Raw genomic sequence first — 21,518 nt, 5'->3', positions numbered from 1 at the left:
GTTGGGACGCTGCCACTCTCACACTCAGGGCAGGGCTGATGGGGAGGTTATGGCTCTACCCTGTCACACACAGGGCAGGGCCCGTGGGGGGGGAGGGGAGTTGGGGCACCACACCCTGTCACACACAGAGCCGCAGGGTGATCAGAGGTTGGGGAGCTCCCCCGTATCAGGCACAGAGCAGGGCTGATCAGGAGGTTGGGGCGCCTTCCCCTGTCACGAACAGAGCAGGGCAGATAGGGAGGTTGTGGCCCCACCCCCTGTCACACACAGAGCCACAGGGCGATCAGGGGGTTTGGGCGCTGCCCCCTGTCATGCTGATCCCGGTGCCGGGAGGCCTCTCGGTTCTGCTGATCCCGGTGCTGGGAGGCATATTACCCTTTTACTATATAGGATAGAGGCCTGGTGCATGGGCGGGGCCGGCTGGTTTTCTCCTGAAGGGTGTCCTGGATCAGGGTGGGGGGTCCCCACTGGGGTGCCTGGCCAGCCTGGATGTGGGGATGATGGTTGTTTGCAGCTGGTCACACACCCTTCAGGGTTGGGGTCCCCACTGGGGTGCCTGGCCAGCCTGGGTGAGGGGCTGATGGCTGTTTGCAGCTGGTCACACACCCTTCAGGGTGGGGGTCCCCACTGGGGTGCCTGGCCAGTCTGGTTGAGGGGCTGAGGGCCATTTTCAGGCTGGCGGGTGACGGAAGCTCCCAACCGCTCCTTTTTTTCTTTTCTTTTTTTTTTTTAATTCTGGGCCAGCTTTAGCTCTGAGGCTCCAGCTCTTGGGCCTCCGCTGGTAAAAGTAGGTAATCAAAACAATGTATAACTCCAGCTCTGAGATCCCAGTTCGCTGAAAGCTGGTTTCTGGGTTTTTTTTTGTTGTTGTTAAAATGTTTCAAACTGCCAGCTCAGAGGCCTGCAGCGGCAGGCGGGGAACGTTGGAGTCCTCCATCACTGAGGCAAGCAAGCCTCATGTTAGTTTCAAGCTGCCTGGCTGCCGGCTGCCATCTTGGCTGACAGTTAATTTGCATATCTCGCTGATTAGCCAATGAAAAGGGTAGCGGTCGTACGCCAATTACCATGTTTCTCTTTTATTAGTGTAGATATTGAATTGACCCGTACGGAGGCGGCGGGAAGCTAATTCTCCAAACCACACTCGCTGGCTGTAGGTACAGATTATGTAGGGCGAAATCACCAGACACCGTGAGTCAGGGCTTTGGGTCATGTTAGCAGCTGATGGGTGGGAGGTGAAGGAAGGGTGATGAGTCATTTCTCCAGGTCTTGAGGACATCCCTGAGGTCCTTTCCAGGGTCCCCCTGTCTGGTCTCATGGGAAAGGAGACAGGGGTTGTTCCACCTTAGGGCTCCGGACCTGAAGCGAGATGTTATCTTCAGGCTGCCAGAGGTCCGGACTGTGGGACCAATGCTCAAGGCCCAGCCACTGTCTTCTGCTGCCTCCGGATTGCTGATTATCTGGGTGGAAGTCTGGGTCTCTGAGGGGGAGAGAGAGAGAGAGAGGATTTTTAGAGTTAGGATTTAAAACTGAATTTAATCAAAATCACAGGGACCCTCAGTTTCTTCCTCATTAGATGTATTGAGCACCAGCAATAAGGTGGGGTGGGGGGTGGGCATGAGGAACATAGATAAGAGTAGTCCTTGCTCACATGCATTTCCTGTTTTGAAATATGACACTTTGACTTTCTAACTTAAATTAATGAACATACTTCTGTATTTATGACTTGGACAATGGTATATATAATTATAATTTTAAATTGATTTTTAGAGAGAGAGGAAGGGAGAGGGAGAGGGAGAAATGTCGATGTGAGAACAGAACATCGATCGGTGGCCTCCTGCAGCCCCATGCCTGCATGTGCCCTGACAGGGAATCCAAAAGGCACAGGATGACACCAACCAACTGAGCCACACTGGCCAGGGCTGTGGTATATTTTTATTTAAAGTTATAAGGGTCACTATAGGGAGGCATAATAATGTTGTGAAAAGAACTAGGGCTTCAAACCTGGTTGGAATTCTTGTTCTGCCTTTAAATATTCTCAATGTAGTGAAATACCAGAGTTTGTCCTTGAGTCAAAGGAAAACATTTTTCTCATAAAAAAAGTCTAAAAATAACTCTATACACAGGTTCAAAGTCTATCAAGAATATAAACCAAATATTTTTCTTCAGTATTTCACTTGATTTCATAGATTTTCCCTTCCATCCTTCCTGAATTTTTTTTTTTTTTTTGCTTGCTCACATATTATCTATAACTACAAAGCAATTACCCCAAACTTTAGGACCTTAAAACAACAAACATTTATGACCTCACATACTTTCAGAGAGTCAGGAATTCAGGAGTGGCTTAGCTAGAGGTTCTGGCTCAGGGTCTCTCTAAAGACTGCGATCAAGGTGTCAGCAGGGGTTGCAGTCATTGAAATGTAAGATTCTTAAGTCTCACCTGGGGTGGGTCCTTTTCCATGCTCACTGGAGGGTGTTGACAGGAATCAGTTCCTTATGGGCTGTTAGCCAGAGGTCTCCCTCAGTCCCTTGCTATGTGGGGTTCTCCACAGGGCAGCTTGCGTCATCAGAGCAAGCAAGACGGCAAGAGTCTCTTGCAGCCAACTCTTAGAAGTGATATCCCATCACTTTACCATGTCCTCTTCATTAGAATCGAGTCACTCGGTCCAGCCAACACTCCAAGAAAGGGTTTTAAACCAGGGCATGCATATTAGGAGGCAGGGGTCATGGAGGCCGCCTTAGCTGCCTACTATAGCAACCTAATAGGTAAAGTGGCATTTCATCATTTCTGCTATAGTCTACTGGCCACAAAGACCAACCCTAGTGCAACATGACCAAGGACTACACAGAGGGTGAATACCAGGAGGTGGAGCTCAGTGGGAATCATCTTAGGGGCTGCGACCACAGCCCATCCAGATGAATTTCTCCTCTTCATCCTGTTCTGTGCCTCTAGAGGCTGACCTCTGTGGACCACATCTGTGGGCTCTCTGGGTCTGGTCCCATACAACCCAAGGGGAGCACTGTTGGAAGAGTAGAGGGAGGTGGGGAAGTCGGTACTCATTACCCCAGCTCCCTCATGGCAGGCTGGCTGCAGCTCCTGTCAGGTAGCAATAAAAGACTGGCATTTGAACGGCCCTTCATGACTTTAGTTTTACCTGATCCATAAAATTGGATGTATCGTCTGATGTAAATGTCCATTAGAAGGCATTCAACATGGAGCAGGTCTCTGTAATCTGTGGACATTGGTCTTTGTCCCCAAACACCCCAGTGTTTGCTCAAAGAAACCATGTGCAAAGTGGCTATAGTAACAGGATGGAGGTTATGCATGGCTCTGACCTCATGGACTGCCCTTCATCAGGCTGATCTGTCTGGCTGCTGCCACTGCAGAGCACCCAACTGGCCAACAGCAGAAGCCAACTTTGAGGACCTGATAGGACACCAATCTTTGGGGGAACCAGGTGGCCACCTGGTGGGGGTGGATTTTTTACATTAGACCCCTAGAGGAGGAGGCAACAATATGCCTCTCGAGTATAGTCATAGTCTACGTAGAGGTGTGCCCTCCCTGCCTGCAGCACCAGCACCTGTGGACTTACAGAATGCTGAGTCCATCTCCATGTACATACTACCTTCTCTAGCCAGGGAACACATTTCAGGGAGGCAAGTGTGACGATGGGCTCACACCTGTGGAGTTCACTGGTCTAATCATGGGCCTTGTGTTAAATTAGGTTATTGTTTTAAATGTTCACACATGCTCCCCTTTCTTACATGGGAGAAATATACTTCCCTGCTTCATGTACGTAGTGTCTGGTCATGTGGATTTTCTTTGCCCGTGGGATATGTGATGCAATGAAAGCTTTCAACTGTGCTTGTACACTTGAGCTTATTTTCTTCTGCCATCATCACAAGAACATACCCCAATCAACCCACTGGTCCAAGGAAGGTGAGAACCTGCAGCTTGGAGGCAAGCCCAACTGAACTCAGGCCAGATCAACCGACCCCTAGATGTGAGTGAGAAAAAATGATTGCTGTGCTGCCTCTGAGTTTTGCAGCATTTTGTTACACAGCTTTATTGTTGCAACAATAGACTGATGCATACCCCATTACCCAGAAGCAGTTGGCTTAACAGAGAACAGCTGCTATTATTTTTAGTTATGACATTCAATGAGTGCCATCTATGCCTTAAACCAGTAGCCAATGCAAGGTGCAATCTCCCCCTTAGTGGGATGCATATTGTTATTTTTTAGTATGTTTATTGGTTTCAAAGAAGTCTCCAGGTATTTCATTTACATAAAATAACTGCGATGTCTTTGACTTGCCCTGAAACTAATAGGCAGGAATCTTTAGGGAACACAGCTCCTGCAGACCATCCCCTCTGCTCACCACCATCAGCCTTTACCTCCCGCGCTCCCTCCGTAATAAATAAAAAGTGGTGGGGTTGCACCGCCTCTTTCCCAGTGGGATTCTCTCTTTATCTGCCCACATCCCGCATGTACTTGCCTGTGCTCACTGGGTCTCCCAGGCCCTTACATGTCCCCACTGGATTGTAGGTAAAATGCGTTCCTGGCATCCTTCCGGGGCATTTAGCACAGAGCCTCGCCCTCAGCAAGCGATTGATAACTATCTTTTAGTCTCCTTTAGTCCAACCGCCTTCTGGAAGCAGAACTTTCCCTACAGCGTCGTTGACAGGGTCACTTCCAAGAACAAACTGAAGTTTGTAGGTGCCGATGAACGCATGCATACATGGCATGAATTGCATGAATAGCTACTGCTCTTCGTCTCCTCCTCCGACTCTGGCCAGCGCTGGGCGCCCTCTTCCCGCGCCCCTTTGCGCTCCACCTCCCCGCGCACTCAGGGTTGCCCCAGTCTCGGGGTTGATGCCCCTTAGGCTCCAGCTGGCGCTGGGTGCGAATCGCCGTCCTAAAAGCGTATTGACTCCCAGGGGCCACCGTAGCGGCCGCCGGCTTGCGCTCAGGTGACGCGAAGCTGCCGCCGCCATGTTTTCTCTGGGCCACTTCCGGCTCCCCTCCCGGTCCTGCCTTTCCGGCTGCCTGGCCCACCTGCGGGCGAGGAGGGGACCCTCAGGCTGCGCGGGTCGCCGGAACACGGCTCTCCGGGCCCAACTCCTAGCAAATCAACAGGTGTCTTTAGAGCTTTTTCAGTTATTTGCACCTCAAAACAGTCTTTGGAGACAGAAGAGGCAAAAATCACTAAGTGCCTTGAGGGCTCGCTCCTCTGTATCCCCCCCCCCCCCCCCCCCCCCCCCCCCGGGCCGGGAACGGGGGTGGGGTGGGGAGCAGCCTAGTGGTCGCTTAATTAGCGAAGACGTCCACATGTCCAACAATCTCAGTAATATTTAAACCCGGCTTGAGGCAGCAAACAAAAGTGGGACTTAGAGTTACGAGGTAACATTAATTTAAGGACTTGAAAACGTAACTTTCTTCCCTGTTGCAGAGGTCATTGCAAGCACCTAGGTTTGCTGGTTAATTTATTTCAGTGATTTTCGGGCTCCTTTATGTTTGTGCACTGCTTGCTTGTAAGCTCTTTTTCTAGAATCTTTTCCAAAAAACAAAGATGAATGAGATGTTCAGGTGCTACTACATGCCCCCCATTAGGTGGGTTGAATAATAATTCTTCTCAGCTGGGCTTATCCTCAAGCTACCTCGTTTGGCTTTATTGCGCGCCACAGATGTTGCGGTTTTTAAACAAATTGAAGGCAAGACCCCCCCCCCCCCCCCCCCTGCAAAAAGATTAAGGCGAGCTTTATTGGATACTCACTGTATTGATCTGGAACAGAACCCACAACTTCCCTAAAGTATGCCTGTATATCAACATAGGACAGAGGACTCCTCCACCTGGTCGGGTTCCTTAACCTAAGCCACAGACTTTTTTAAAAAAAATATATTTTTATTGATTTCAGAGGAGGGGAGAGGGAGAGAGAGATGGAAACATCAACGATGAGAGAGAATCATTGATCAGCTGCCTCCTGCACACCTCACGCTGGGAATCGAGCCCCAACCCCAGCAGGTGCCCTGACCAGAAACTGATGGTGACCTCCTGGTTCATAGGTTGATGCTCAACCACTGAGCCGTGCCTGGAAGGGCACTGCAGACTTTTTTTTTTTTTTTTTTTTTTTACTGTAAAATGATAATAATCCTTCTCTGGAAAGGTTGCTGTGAGGTTGATAAGAGATCAGGTATGCAAAGATGCCTCGTATGTGCTTGGCATCTAGTGAGCCTTCTGAATTAGGATATAAATGGTATTAATAGTTAATTACTGCTATTTTTTTGTTCCTGCATGAATCAAACCTTTAAGCCTTCAACCGAACTGCTGAGGGCTGCTGGTGCACCGCCCCATTCCCCACCCTCACCCCACCCCTTCGCCTTGGAGAATTGTGGCCAGAATCAGAATGTCTAAGATTCCGCAATCTTTTCCTCTGCTCCGGCTCTCAGCAAGTGACCGGTCTGCTCCATCATGCCGTTAAATAGGAGCTCTCTGACAGCCCTCCCTTAAAGCCCTCAAACTTTCCTGCTTCCACGCCCTTCCCTTCCTTCTACTACAATGCAAGTAGTACCCTCCCTCCCGTGTTCCGGATCCCTCTCTTCTCTCCAGTCTAATCTCCACTCCAACCGGGGCGAACACTTACAAACACAAACCCAACCATTCCATCCTCCAGCTGGCAACCTCCCACGACTTCCTTTTGCTCTCGGGATCCACCCCAGTTTCCCTACATGCTCAGCAGGCTGCATGTGCCCTGGCAAGGCATTGCTTTCTGAAGACACAATTACCATCAGCCTGAGCTAATTTCTGCACTGCATTATCCTGGTTACAATGTGGGTTTTGGGATAACCTTCAAGAAAGTTGAGGGCAGTCAAATGGAGGAGTTGTGTCCTCTAAGCAAAGAGGAAGAACTCGCCCAGCTTAGTTTGAAGAGCACAATCATCGCATCAGTTTAGCAAGAGATGAGGCCCGAGGGTCTCTGAGGCCCTGCTGCTGATTTCTTGATGTAAGAGACTTTTTGCTGGTGGAGCAGGTCATTAAAGTATTTTCACCCCAAGTCACAAAATCCTAAGGAATGTCCCAGTCTTGAACATACGCAGATAATTGAAAAGAGCTCTTCTTGGTCCGAATTTATTCAAGATGTTTGCAATGATAAAATCTTGATGCAAGTTTTTCCAGAAACTTGAACCAAAACTCTACCTTTAGAAACAGTCCTTAGTGATACTTTATTACACTTCAGTAAGCATATATCTTCATGTTGGTCACACAAAGTTTAACTAAGGAAGCTGAAGGCAGGTGGAATCCCAAAGCAGATGGTAACCCGAAACCTCCTATAGGATTTCCATAGACTGGCTAATTCATTATGCACCTTGGCTCAGCAGAACCACTTTAGAATAAAACTGCAAGATGACTCCCAGTGGGCAAATCAACCTCTTTTCTAAAGGTTGAGCACCTAAGAGAATTGATTCCTGATGAGAAATGCTAGACTAAAGAACTCTCCCATGTTGGCCTCACAAGCCAGATCCAATATCTTTAATCCCCGGGTGGAGATTAAATCCCCGGGTGAGAGCCGGACACAGGGAGACATTCCAGGGTTTATGACAGCACTTCCAGGGTGATACTGCTTAACAGTATCAGGGCCAAAAGGAACATTGGTAATCTCTCCAACTGGAGATCCTGAACAGGTTATCTGGAGTGAGTAACCCATATCCTGAATTTGGCAGGAGCATCCTAAGTTTTAACCACCATCCTTGGTTGAGCGGTTTGGATTTCTCTCCATGTTAGAATTTCCCTTCGTCTTAATATTTATTGTAAAGAGCTGCATTAGGATTTTGTTCATTTTGAGGCCAAATTCCTGATAATTTTTAAACAGTGATTTCTTCCTGTGCATCTTACTATTACCTGCGTCATTTTAGCTGCTGTTTGGACAGCATAAAGACAGATCTGTACTGGTCTTTCAAGCTGGAACATTCTCTCAAATACTGTTGGAGTTTCCACTTCTGTGACATGACCTTAAGATGTGTTTCCCAGGCTATTTCCTCAGAAATCAATAAAAAAAAAAATCTACTTATCTAGATATATAGATATATATAGATATATATATAAGATATATAAAATATATATATGTGTATATATATATATATATATGTGTGTATATATATATATGCCTAAGCAACCATTATGACCAAACAACTGGAATGACCAGTTGCTATGATGCACACTGACCACCAGGAGGCAAGATGCTCAAGGCAGGAGCTGCCCTGTGGTAGTCAGTGTGCTCCCACAGGGGGAGCGACCCTCAGCCAGAAGCCGGGCTCATGGCTGGCTAGCACAGCTGCAGCGGCGGGAGCCTCTCCTGACTCCGTGGCAGCACTACCGAGCAGTGGCTGCAGCAGGTGCAGCGGGCTGGGATGAGTGCTAGCAGCATGGCGCCCAGCCAGGGCTTTGCTCCTCTCTGGATGCCTGCCACTTGGCGCACTCTGCATCCCCCGAGAGGTCCCAGATTGCGAGAGGGCACAGACCAGGCTGAGGGACCCCCTCTCTCCCGCACGAATCTGTGCACTGGGCCTCTAGTATGTATGTATGTATATATATATATATATATATATATATATATATATATATATATATATATATAGGCCCAGCTGGGGTGGCTCAGAAGGTCACGGTTCGATTCCTGGTCTGGGCATATGCTGGGGTTGTGGGGCTCCATCCCCAGTAGGGGGCCTGCATGAGGCAGGCAATCAGATTCTCCCTCATCATTGATGTTTCTATCTCTCACTCTCCCTCTCTGAAATCAATAAAAATATATTTTAAAAAAATGTTACCCAGGCTTTTCTGAAGGCAAAGGAAACTTGTTTGCATATAAATGGCCTAACAAAGCCCACTGCTCAGTCTATAACCATGAACAGGATGCTACCCAGGTCACCCAAAGGGGCAAAGTAGAGAGCTATGGGTTGCTGCTCTAGAAATTTGTGGGCTAGGGAGATTCTAAGTTTGAGAGGATTTGTAATATTAAGTGGGAAAAATACCAACTCAAACTACCATATTTTTTTTGGCTTAATAACCATTTTTTTTAAATGTTTTATTGATTTTCTACAGAGAGGAAGGGAGAGGGGATAGAAAGTTAGAAACATCGATGAGAGAGAAACACCAATCAGCCGCCTCCTGCACCTCCCTCACTGGGGATGTGCCCACAACCAAGGTACATGCCCTTGACCGGAATTGAACCCAGGACCCTTGAGTCCGCAGGCCGATGCTCTATCCACTGAGCCAAACCGGTTCTGGCTTAATAACCATTTTTATTGTTATTTAATTTTTGGAGTTGATAATATATTCATATGGTTCAAAACTAAAGAAGTTTAAAAAGAAAATTCAATTTTTAAAAGTCTCACTACCCACCTCTCTCTCTCTCTCTCTCTCTCTCTCTCTCTCTCTCTCTCTCTCAGCCTCTCAGCTTCCTTTGAAGTATAAATGATACACAGGCCTCCCTTGTTGATAGTGCAGGCTTGGTTCCAGAGCACTGTCATAAGAGAATGTTACAATAAAGCAAGTCACACTAATTTATTGGTTTCCCAGTGCATATAAAAGTTATGTTTACACTATAATGTAGTCCATTAAGTGTGCAGTAGCATTATATCTAAAATAAAACAAAATAATATACATACCTAAACTTAAAAATGTTGCTAAAAGAAGGCTTACCATCACCTGAGCCTTTAACGGGTTGCTTGTGGTGGAGCTCTTGCCTCCAGGATGAGGGCTGCTGAGTGATCAGGGTGGTTGCTGAAGGTTGGGTACCACATCTATTGACTCTTCCTTTCATGAGTGATTTCTCCTTATCAAGTGATGCTCATAGCATGAGACCCACAGTAAAATTTTTTTTTAAATTGGAGTTAATTCTCTCAACTCTGCCATTGTTTTATCAACTACGTTTATGAACCCATACCCTGAGACTTCAAAGTCTGATCACCGTTTCTCAGTCACTTCTCCCCTAACACCTAGTACTCTGCCCCTACCTTTATTTCTCACCACCTGAGGACCCCTTAGTTCCTGTAGAAATTTTGCAGGCTTAGATTCTTATGTCATCTATACAACTGTAAAATAAATAACCCAACTTAAAAGATATTTTAAAAGATTATATTTTCCAAAGATTTTACTAAATCATTTATTTTTTAAACAAAAATATACATTAAATCTCAGATTTACAGAATGTAGAAATAATTTATCCAAAGCAATTTTAAAATTGTTAATATTGCACCCCGCAACATAAGTCTTTGACACATTTGCATTCTCAACCTTTCCCACAATTCACAAAATGGGAGAGAAATCTGAAACAATTACACAAGCTAACTTTTCTTTACAAACACACACACACACAAAAAACCACTTACAATTTTTAAAAAATTTACAAGATAAAGAGAAGTTGTAAACTTTCAGAAATTTGCTTCCATAAAGAGCCATACATTCTTTTATCATACCTAGAAAGTGAACGATGTACATGCTGAGATTTCCTCATAGGAATTCAATGGGACAGGTACTGTGAATGTTCACAGCCTAACAAACAGAATCATTGAAAACACTTCTGCATCTTCACGAAAATATGGACACTGAAAAACAGAATGAGAAAAGCTTCTGGAAAAATAACTTTTGCCTCGCAGTATTAGAAATGTAGCTACCAACAGCCCTTTTCTCTCAAGATCTAACAAGTATAAAAGAATGAGGTCTCTGTTAAATACTTTACATATAGTAAAGTCTCTTATAAAATACTTTACATATAGGTAGGCACAAAGTTTGCTTTTCAAAAGAAAGCTTTGCAAAATATTTTTCAATTTATCACTGATATCCTCAGTTTTTTTTAACTTTTTTTTTTTAAAAAGCCCATACATATTTAAATCCTTTTTTTTTTTTTTTTTTTTTTTAAGAAAGTAGGGGACAAACTCACCCAGAACTACAGGAAGTGGCTAAAGTAATATGGAATAGTAAGAGTAAAGGTATGCAATGTGCTTTTTTAACCTCATAGTAAACTAAAACAGACTAAAACCTTGTACTTATGAAATCTGAAGTCATTTTCTTTGATTGAATTATTAAACCAATTTGAGAACATGAACCATTAGCCCCTTGACAATTCTGAAAAAGCCATGGACCACTGAGCTCCAGGTGATGAACATTCATGAATCTTTTCTCACTACCATCATAAATGAAAGATCTTGGTTAAAAGGTGGCGCATATATATATATATCCCTCAGGGAAATTCTCGTTGACGATCCCCGACTGAAATATCGAATTCAAATTTTATGATGCAATACCATTTGAATTGAAATACAAGACCGTTTTCTAATTCTGTTCTAGATTGAGACTGGCTTACAAATTTCCCTTTGAATCCTAATGAACATAAACAGTTGAACAATAGGACTTTTAAAAAGGTATTCTTGGCTTTGCTATTGCTTAATAGTCCAACCCAAGTAGTTTGTCAACAAGATTATGTCTTCAAAATCCTTGTGACAAGTTCAGTTTTTTAAAACTAGTCCTGAGAGTTTCATACAAAAACAAAAAGCAAGACGTTTCCTCTGGGTGATTGTTTTGCTCCAGGCAGTTTGAGGCCCGTGCATCAACTCTCCACAGTTCGCCTGTACTCTGCCGTCCCATCAGCGATGATTGCGTCCAGGGGCGAGCGCTTCTTGCGGATGCTGCGCCCGGTGGAGATGAGGTCCGCGTAACCCCGCTGGTGGGAGAAGGCGTAGGCCGAGCGCCTGGAGGACATGCCACGACGGAACACGTATGGCCGCCGCTTCCACTGCTCTTCTGCTTTTAATCGTTTGCGATGCTTCTGAATCTACAGAGGGAGAGAGATGGGTCAAGGCTAAACGGAACGGGCTGATGGAATGGAGATGAAGGCAGAAGTCTGGCTAACAGGACAGGGACAGGATCAAATGTTAATGGAGGACCTATAACAGGCTTTCCCACAACATGCTGAGGCGGGCATCACCACCCTCACTTTATAGATGAGAAAATGGGGAGGAAGGGAGGGGAAGAGGGAAGAAGGGAGGGGGGAGGGGCTAGAGATAGAGAGAGAGATTAGAAGTGTTACGTGAGGATGTGAGGTTTAGATCTTGGAGCTAGAAGATGGGTAACCTAAGCTCCTAAGCTCATGCTCTTTCCAATTCCTAAATCAGACTGATTCGGGTTCAGGAGGAAATTCTTTCCCTCGTTGCTACTGCACACACTTGTCAGTGGAAAAGGGAGATCCAGGGGTTATGCAGGTTGCCAACCTAGCACCTACTCTCTGATGGAAACTGAATTCATTCAGGTACCCTGTGCTCCATACAGCCGCATTCCTCCTGGGACCTGTGCCACTCCCAGGGTTGGGACTGACTGATCTCCCCTGCTTGGTACAGGCCAGGAATGAGCATGTGGCTTAATTCTGGCCTATGAGACTGGAGGAAAGTGGGCCGGCCCTTCCAGGAAAAGTCTCTAGGCTCCTAAAGGGAAAATGATAGAGTAATTCCCTGGATATAGACATGTCAGGATGCAGCGATGCTGGAACTGCTGTAGATCTATCCTTTCACTTCAAGATGAAAACAGCAGAGGGGAGAGATTAAAAGAACCCCAGTACTTTTTGATAGCATTAAATTGCTCATCCACAGAGCCCAAAGCCTGCTAATTATTATGCGAGTAGTTCAGCCACATTATTGTTCAGCCACAGCTTTCTTGTATCTCAAAGGATCTAGCTACAAGGTGACATTTTTCTTTAAATGAAGAAAGAAACCCGAACCTATTTGCATGGCAGAATGTTAGTAGTGCAATTGTTAAATTGAGAGATAGATATATGGGGGTTCTGTGCCATTTTTCCTTGCAGGTTTGATAATTTTTGTAACAAAAAGCGAGCAAACAAAAATGCCTACCCCAAAGGACGTATTTGCAAGATGGTGTTAAAGAAATAGTAGTCATAAAAAAATGTTCATACCAAACTTCCGAAAAGCTTAGACTTGTGTAGGAAAGCTGTTTTTAAGTAATGCTTTTTTCTTTTAATCCTTACCCAATAATATTTTTCCCATTGATTTTTTTTTAGAGGGAGTGGAAGAGAGGGAGCAGAGGAGAGAGAGAAACATCGATGTGAGAGAGACACATCTCTTGGTTGCCTCCTGCTCGTGCACCGACTAGGGCCTGAGATCTAACCTGCATCTGATGTATGTGCCCTTGACCTGGAATTGAACCCAAGACCCTTCTGTCTGCAGGCTGATGCTCTAACCACTCAGCAAACCAGCCAGGGTAGGAAATGCTGTTTTGATTTTTGTGAGGGGCACTCAGAGCTAGGACAAAGAGTATTTTTTCTATACCTTATCACTTTCTGATGGCCAAATGGTCATGGACAGGAAGCGGATGGCAACGACAGGCAGTAAGCACACTGCCACGGTCAAAATGATGGTCAACCAAATGTATGGCTGTCTCAGAGCATTTGAAGCTGTGCCTGTAAGAAACATGGAGAAAGAGTCACAGGGGTCCTCCCATCCTAGGGACACAGGTCCTGTTCCATAGTCCATAAATGGATCCCCTGTTGAAGTTTTTTTTTTTTTTTAAAATATATTTTATTGATTTTTTACAGAGAGGAAGGGAGAGAGATAGAGAGTCAGAAACATCGATGAGAGAGAAACATCGATCAGCCGCCTCCTGCACATCTCCCACTGGGGATGTGCCCGCAACCCAGGTACATGCCCTTGACCGGAATCGAACCTGGGACCCTTCAGTCCGCAGGCCGACGCTCTATCCACTGAGCCAAACCGGCCCCGGCCCCTGTTGAAGTTTTACAAGAAGCAGATTACCCTTCCAAAATGTCCCATCACTGCTTACGAAATCAACATTTTAAAATCAGATTACCTACCAAATTTTGCTTTGCTTAAAGTCTCTGGAACAAGACAAATGTGCATAAGTGAACAAATAAGGGGGAAAAAAGTGCATTTGTTGACAGGGTGCATTGATTAAAAATACAGAATTAGGCAATCTACACTTCTGAATTTTTTTAGGAACTTAAAACAGCACTTTCCTATTTACAGTTTTGGTTTGAAACTCCAAATACTAACTAATATTGCCACTTGTGTGCTAGGCTTTATCTTAGGTGTATGACACGATCATGCCATATAATCAGTTCTGAGAGATGAATATTCCCTTTTTTCGATGGAAGGGAATTGAGTCATGAAGAAGTTCCTTGCCCAAGATAAGAGAACTAGCTATGGCAACTCCCAAATTAAGACCCACATTCATTCGACTGGCGAGATCCAGGCATTTTCCACTGTAATTCGGCTTCTAGTTGATGTCAGAGGAAGTAACAATTCATTTCAATATACAACCAGATCATCACAGATACTACTCAATTTTAAAACTAGAGCCAAATTTTTCACACAACATTGTACTTACACTGTAAGTTTCTAAAAATAATGGTCTTTTTTTAAAATTTATTTTTTATTGAATATACATATTGGGGTGACATTAGTTAATAAAATTATATAGGTTTCAGGTATAGTTTTTTAAATGTGGTTTCTACACTGAAAAATGTGTCTGGGTTTAAAAACTAATCCCCATGGGAATAGTCTAAGTAACTAGATACTAAAATTTTAAAACCAAGTCACTGAAGAAAAATGTAATCTTAAAAATGATCTCAATCCCAAGAAGAAAAGGGTTACCACAGCAACCGCCTTTTACAAGCCAAAACTGGTTGTAAAAAAAGAAACAACTAATCTTTTACAGGAAACCGAGTTTATGGGGATTTTTTTGCCATTGTAAATCCAAGCTACTCTATTCAAAATAAGAAGTTCATAATTTCCAATTCATGATATTTATTTATAATATTTATATTTATAAATTCAAATTCATTCCAGCATTTGTCAATTTGTCCTATATTTTATACAGTTGTAAACTATTGTATTTTCTGTAACTATTTATTGCTCCGAATACATATCTCCAATGTAGCCCACTTAAAACAAATTTTTTTTTAGTCTTAGCTGGTTTGGCTCAGTGGGTAGAGCGTTGGCCTGTGGACAGAAAGGTCCCAGGTTCGATTCTGGTCAAGGGCACATGCCTGGGTTGTGGGCTTGATTCCCAGTGGGGGACATTCAGGAGGAAGCCGATCAATGATTCTCTCTCATCATTGATGTTTCTATCTCTCTCTCCCTCTCCATTCCTCTCTGAAATAAATAAAAATATATTAAAAAATAATTTAAAAAATTTTTTTCAGCAAGGAAAGGAGAGGGAGAGATAGAAACATCAATTATGAAAGAGAATCAGCAATTGGCTGCCTCCTGCATGCCCCTCACTAGGGACTGAGCCTGAAACCTGGGCATGTGCCCTGAATGGGAGTTGGACTGTGACCTCCTGGTTCATAGGTCGACACTCAACCACTGAGCCATACCAGCCGGGCAATGTAGCCCACTTTTGAGTTCTGGAATTCTATCATATGGGATTTGTACTTGGATTAGCTGATTTTATATTCTTAGGTCTTTGGGTTATTTCCATTTTCAAAACATAATTAGAAATGTTGTGATACAATGTTTGTACAGATTACCTTTCCAAAATTTGATGTGTTTTACCTTAGAGTATTTTCCCTAAGTGGAAATACTTGTCAAAGTGTACAAAAAATTGAATAGTTCATTTTTTCCCTAGATAGTGTTTTGGAATAATTAAACTGTATTATTGTGCTACCAGCAATACATGTATTCTGTTCCCCAATAAGCTACCAATATTAGGTTTTACTGGGGGCAGGGAGCTTTTATCTAACTTAGCAGATACACAATTATATCTTGTTTATTTTAATTTGCTTTCCTCACATCACATTACCACCCTTCCAAATATCACCATTCAATTTCTTCTCAGGACATTAATTTTCTCTAGTAATAACTTACAATTTGATATTTTTCTGTACATTTATTTTTGGAATTTATAAAGAAAATACCAACCTGTAAATTTAAATGCAGCCGGAAAGAGCACATGTATTCCAGCACTATGTAAGTCAAACATGATGCCAAAATAAAGTGCAATGCTTCCAAAAATTGAAAAAGCATTCACAAAAGTCCAGTAAGAAGTATCCAAGCCAATCTGTTGGGAAACCAGAGAAAAACAGAGCATTCACTTTGCGGAGTTAACAAGAAATAAAGGATCTAAGGATTCTGAAAAACAGAATTCAGCAACTTAGGCATGATTTGACTGGAATACTGACCAATTAAACTATCCTTGGCTCAAGCAAGAAGTAGGAAACGTGTTTGGTTATCAGGAGTGAAAACAGCATTCATATTGTGTAAAATGGCAGAGGCTCAGTTGGAGGGAGAGTGGGAGCTAGCTGGACGTGCACACTGGTCTGTAGAAACACAGGTGCCAACAGATACTGAAAACAGGTGACTAAAACCACAAACCTGGAAATTGACTGTTATCACGAGAGCGGAGGCAATTGTGACAGCAAAAGATTGGTAATCGGAAGGCGCCTCTCCATCCTGTCCCACGGTTTGTAGATAAGCTCCCAGAGGTATGAAGAAGAGGATCATCGATGTTAAAACCCCATGCAATAAGCTTACGAAGAATCTCTTATAGTTGAATAATAAATCTCTTTGTCCCACTACATATAATCCAGGGAATCGGAGACTCAGTTTGTCACTCACATCCTTAAGGGGGAAATACAAGAAGAGTTGTGTACTGTCCATCAAGAATCAAAGAGCTCAGAGAAAACTTACATGCTTACATGTCACAAGGTATTTATTTATTTATGTATGTATTTATTTATTTATTTAATTGAATTAGAGAGAGGAAGGTGGGGAGAGAGAAAGAAACATGGATTTGTTTCACGAATCTATGCATTCATTGGTTGCTTCTTGTATGTGCCCTGTGACTGGAGATCCACCCATAACCTTGGCATATGGGGACAATACTCTAACCAACTTAGGTTTTATGAAGGCAAAAACTAAACAAGATAAGTCATGAATAGTTTCACTGTACAGAGATCAACATCATTACATTAGTCTAAGGAAGTATATTAATTTGCTATTTATGGAAAGAAAACAAATCAGTAATGTCAAAAAATGTAGGGAGGCTATTTTTACCTCCTCAGAGAATATATTGTTTCTAATTATTTGGGAAAGTATTTTCAAATAAAAGTTGATGAGCTCATTCCCAATTATTCTTTTTACTAATTAAAGTACTTTCTCTAAGAATTGCTACTAGATAAAATGTACAATGTAGTAATCTGGGAATTAAACGCATAAGATTTAGAAAGTTTTAAAATAATTTATTTTAAAATGAATAGGTTAGTATAGAGATATACTACTAGTATACTGTCAAGTGTCTTATCAAGAAAGTCTTAGTGTCCAAAGGAAGATTATCAACTCCAGTCAGTGATTCAACCCAGGCACAAAACTTCTCTTTTCTTACCACTCAGCAAGAAGCACAGCAGTTACTCTTGTTGCTGGACACCAGAACTATAATAGGGTTTACTCAGAACCAAGTGAAAACCAAAAGAATGCACCAAAATATTTGCTTTGATTCTCTCTCATCATTGATGTTTCTATCTCTCTCTCTCTCCCCCCCACCCTTCCTCTCTGAAATCAATAAAAATATATTTAAAAAAATATTCGCATTGACCTTCTTTAAGAGGCGTACAGAGTGTCCCTGTCAGCATGAGGCCCCTACCTGGTCGAGCAGCCCCATGAGGAGCACGGGCAGGCTGGAGTACAGCACGTTGTAGAGGGTGATGAACCAGTCTTCATATGCAGTCTGGGAGGAGATTACAGAGTGTGTTACCAACCAGGAAACACTGGCAGCCTAGTCAACATGCATTCATCTGCTCTGTCAAAGCAGGGATATTCCCAGGTTGAGTGGGACTTCTGCCCTACATCTACACCTGCAGATGGCATAAGTCTGTTTCTATGTAATGAGCAGAATAAAAAACCATTCCACAGAAACTACCCCCTAAATAAGTGGGGGGATGTACCCCAACAAATTTTGGGAAAGGAGTCTATTCTATTTTAATAAAGTTGGAAACCAAGTCAGTGTTTGAATTCTTTTTATGTCCCTTAATGAATGAGAATACATAAAACCCGTTCAAAAGCACATAAATACCATACAAATCTTCTTTACTCTTATCTTGCAAGTCCAGTATTGCCATTCAAACACTTTCTAAAACAGAATTCGGCTGAATATAAGAACTATGCTTCTGAAAGGGATAAGTAGGGCTGTGCACACACCCATCCTCAGGGTGGGACAGAGGAAACGGGTTTACTCAGCACCAGCGGTTGAATATACAGTCCTGCATGGAAACAGGAAGAAGGCTCCAGCCCTGTTCAAGGTCGCTCCTGGCCCGGGTTCCTGAGGCTGTTCTGATAACCATTTGTCTGTGACATAGCATCAAAGAGGTTTGGACAATCAGAGACACTGGCTTAGGTTCATTTTTCACTAATGATATTTAACACGTTAAGCGCCCTGCCTGTTTTGTCTTCCGGACGGAAAGTATAGTGTCAGTCACCAGTGACTGACTGGGCACGTAATGTGTTAACTGCTGTATCACTATTTTGACATATTACATATGCCCACCATTCCTGTTACAGCAAAAACTAAAACTCCAAACAAATGAAGACATAATAGATCTATGGTCATCTAAAATTTGCATAATGCCTTTAGCCTTGGTCATGATATAATTTTATACTTACAAAGTTGAACAAATTGTTATTACTGTTCTTTAATGGCAAGGTAACTTAGAAAAACATTTAGGGTAAAGGCATCGTCTCTGTCCCCTGTATTAATCACTTCCTGCTTAAAGGACCTCAAAGGGTCTCTTTCCTGTCCTGCACCCTGACTGACAGAAAAAAAGCCAACAGACCAGGAACAAATTCTGCCCCTTTAAAGGCAAAATAAGACATTGTTAAAGTACCAGAAACACTTTAGAAAAGTAATCCATATCTTAATCTGTGCCTCAGCTATTAAGAGACAGAATACCAAAAACTGCCAATCATATAAATAATAATGATATTACCTGTGCAGAGTACCCGTTGAAGAAGGAGTACCAGAAATGAACCAAAGTAAATGCAAAGTTTTTATAAAAGAAGTATCGTAGGAACTTGCACATCCTGATGTAAGACCACCGGCCATGCACCAATAGCAGTCTCTGCAGGTATCTGAACTGAGCAAAGGAATAGTCACTGGACATGACAGCTTGCATGCCTTCTTGTCCACTTATTCCAACACCGATGTGAGCAGCTATGGGGCAGAGGGAGAAGATACTGTTAGTCATAAACCTATTTGAAGGCAAAACGTTGAGGTGATAATGTTTCCATGGCAAAACAAAAAGCTGACATTCATGGAATAATAAATATGAAAATTCTTGCTCTCTAGCCTCCACTCCACCTTCTGAACTAATTTCAAAGTCAGAGGTAGTAGTTATCAAATAATGCACATGGTTGGGCCTTCATGAACATTTGTGAAAGGATCTCAGGTGAATGCGGAATTCCAGTCAGATTATCTGACCAGCTCATAAACCATCCTTCTCACCCTAAGGGTGAGCTCTAATGTGTCTCTGACTCCCCAGCCACAGCTGAGTCAGCCATGGGCAGACACGTAATCTGAGGTGGATACTATGAATTGATTCGCAACCTTCATTCCATCCTGTTCTAATTGAAGATGGGAATGCCAATAAAAACCCTACATTGCCCAGACTCTCTTACCGCTAGGTTCTTTGTGAATTAAGTTCCACTGTTTTGACCCCCTTGATAGATGGAAGAAGTGAATCAAAGCCCAGCATCACTTCCTATTTTGGCATTTCTACAACAGAGTTCGTGTCCATTCTCCGGCTGTCAGATGTTGACTGAAAGAGGTTTGGACAATCAGAGACCTCTTAGGGTCATTGAAAGCTGCAGAGGCTTCTTATTTGAAAAGCTCTGCAGAGGATCCTCACAGTAGAATCTCCTCTAATGAGAAATACTAGATGTTAGACACGCAGCCTAAAACCAGCTTTTTCAGTCCATCCAGAGCTTTTTTGAGTACTCCGGCCCCTGTATTAATCACTTTCTGCTTAAAGGACCTCAAGGTGTCTGCTTCCTGTCCTGCACCCTGGCTGACAGAAAACCCATGCTGGGCCCATCAGTCTCTGGGCATTTGGAATGAGGATTAGGATGTGTTTGTGTTTAAAACTTTAACATGTAAATTCTTGAGGTGTGGGATGGATATATTTCTGAGGGGTTCTGAAGGCAGAGAAATGTCATTTAGAGAGAGGGAGAGACAGAGATGGGGTTCCTGGTGAAGCCTCGGGTCCTGGCTCCAACATCTTCTGAGGCCTGGCCTTCCTGGGCAGCATGAGACATCTTTGTATCTTTTAAAATAAATTTCTTGCCCTGACCGGTTTGGCTCAGTGGACAGAGCGCCGGCCTGCGGACTCAAGGGTCCCGGGTTTGATTCTGGTCAGGGGCATGTGCCTTGGTTGTGGGCACATCCCCGGTGAGGAGTGTGCAGGAGGCAGCTGATCGATGTTTCTCTCATTGATGTTTCTGGCTCTCTGTCCCTCTCCCTTCCTCTCTGTAGAAAACCAATAAAATATATTTTAAAAAAATAAAATAAAAATAAATTTCTTTTGTCTTAAGCTAGTGTTAGTTATTCCCCAACACAAGTAATCAAAAGAGTTTTAACTAAGTTACTATTAAACTTTCAAAAACTTATTTATAGCCTATCATTACCTTAAGACACTTTTTTTTTTTTAATGCAGTGGGGAAGGTTTCCGGAATAGATAAAAAACGAGTCACAATTTTATCCATCGTTCCAATAGTCTTTAAATTGTGTATTCAATGTAGAGAATTACACATTTTTTCTAGGTCTCAGAAGTCATGAGAGGAAAGACAGACAGTGAGATCATTCAAGAGAACATGTGTTTGGAGAACACAACCTATTACTCAGACCCTGAGAAGTGACTGCCAACCCAGCAGGGTTTCCAACTAAAAGAAGCCCCAAAAAATCCTTCCCCATTTGCAGAACACAAGGTCTGACAAATTCAAAATGGAGTCATTTGTGCAAACCAAGGTTTTCAACAATATTATGCAATTCTAAAAAATAGAATAAATTGCATCTCATTCAATATATCTGACCTCTTTCAACGCATGCAAAAGTTCACTTGACTGATCATGATTACCAACCACTCTTTCCTATCCAACCACGGCTTTCTTTCCTGAACAAGCCACAGAGGGAAATGTTGAGATTATGCTGGAGCTGAGGCCGAGAAATGCCTGCCAAACTTTATCTTCTGAGCAGGCCAAGGACAGTGTGTGAAATGATTCACAGGGTGATTCAAGGCAACTGAACAGATGCACTTCATAAGGCCACACTGGCTTTCCCCCTAAAATCTAAATATAGATTTTTCTGAAGTTCCAAATATGGTTTTAAATGCCTCTTCAAAAGACTCCATAATTCCTTAACAAACAGATCATTTCCTCAAGCTTGTTCATTCTCAGGGTCTTAGACCAAGAAAAACCACCCACCAGTCAGTAGACATCTTTAGGCACAAGAGG

General features: G+C 43.1%; 1 protein-coding gene across 5 annotated transcripts in view; it reads right to left on the bottom strand.

Moving 5' to 3' along the window:
- Positions 1-10,868: 10,868 nt before the first annotated feature.
- ATP8B1 (ATPase phospholipid transporting 8B1) overlaps positions 10,869-21,518 on the bottom strand; it is a 109,239-nt gene continuing 98,589 nt past the window's right edge. For 2 of the 5 annotated variants that reach the window (XM_036321740.1, XM_036321741.1), the window contains 6 exons: positions 19,001-19,224; positions 17,662-17,745; positions 16,395-16,640; positions 15,942-16,080; positions 13,332-13,462; positions 10,869-11,827 (listed from right to left, as the gene is read on the bottom strand). In XM_036321740.1, coding sequence (XP_036177633.1) covers positions 11,603-11,827; positions 13,332-13,462; positions 15,942-16,080; positions 16,395-16,640; positions 17,662-17,745; positions 19,001-19,224 — 1,049 coding nt within the window. In that variant the 3' untranslated portion in view covers positions 10,869-11,602. The remainder of the gene's footprint in view (positions 11,828-13,331; positions 13,463-15,941; positions 16,081-16,394; positions 16,641-17,661; positions 17,746-19,000; positions 19,225-21,518) is intronic. The other 3 variants (XM_036321737.1, XM_036321739.1, XM_036321738.1) reach the window with 3 other exon arrangements.

This window comes from Myotis myotis, unplaced genomic scaffold, assembly GCF_014108235.1.
Source record: "Myotis myotis isolate mMyoMyo1 unplaced genomic scaffold, mMyoMyo1.p scaffold_m19_p_9, whole genome shotgun sequence".
NCBI classification, from domain to species: Eukaryota; Metazoa; Chordata; class Mammalia; order Chiroptera; family Vespertilionidae; genus Myotis; species Myotis myotis.
Note: the sequence above shows the minus strand (reverse complement) of the source record. Positions and strands in the feature narration are given on the sequence as shown.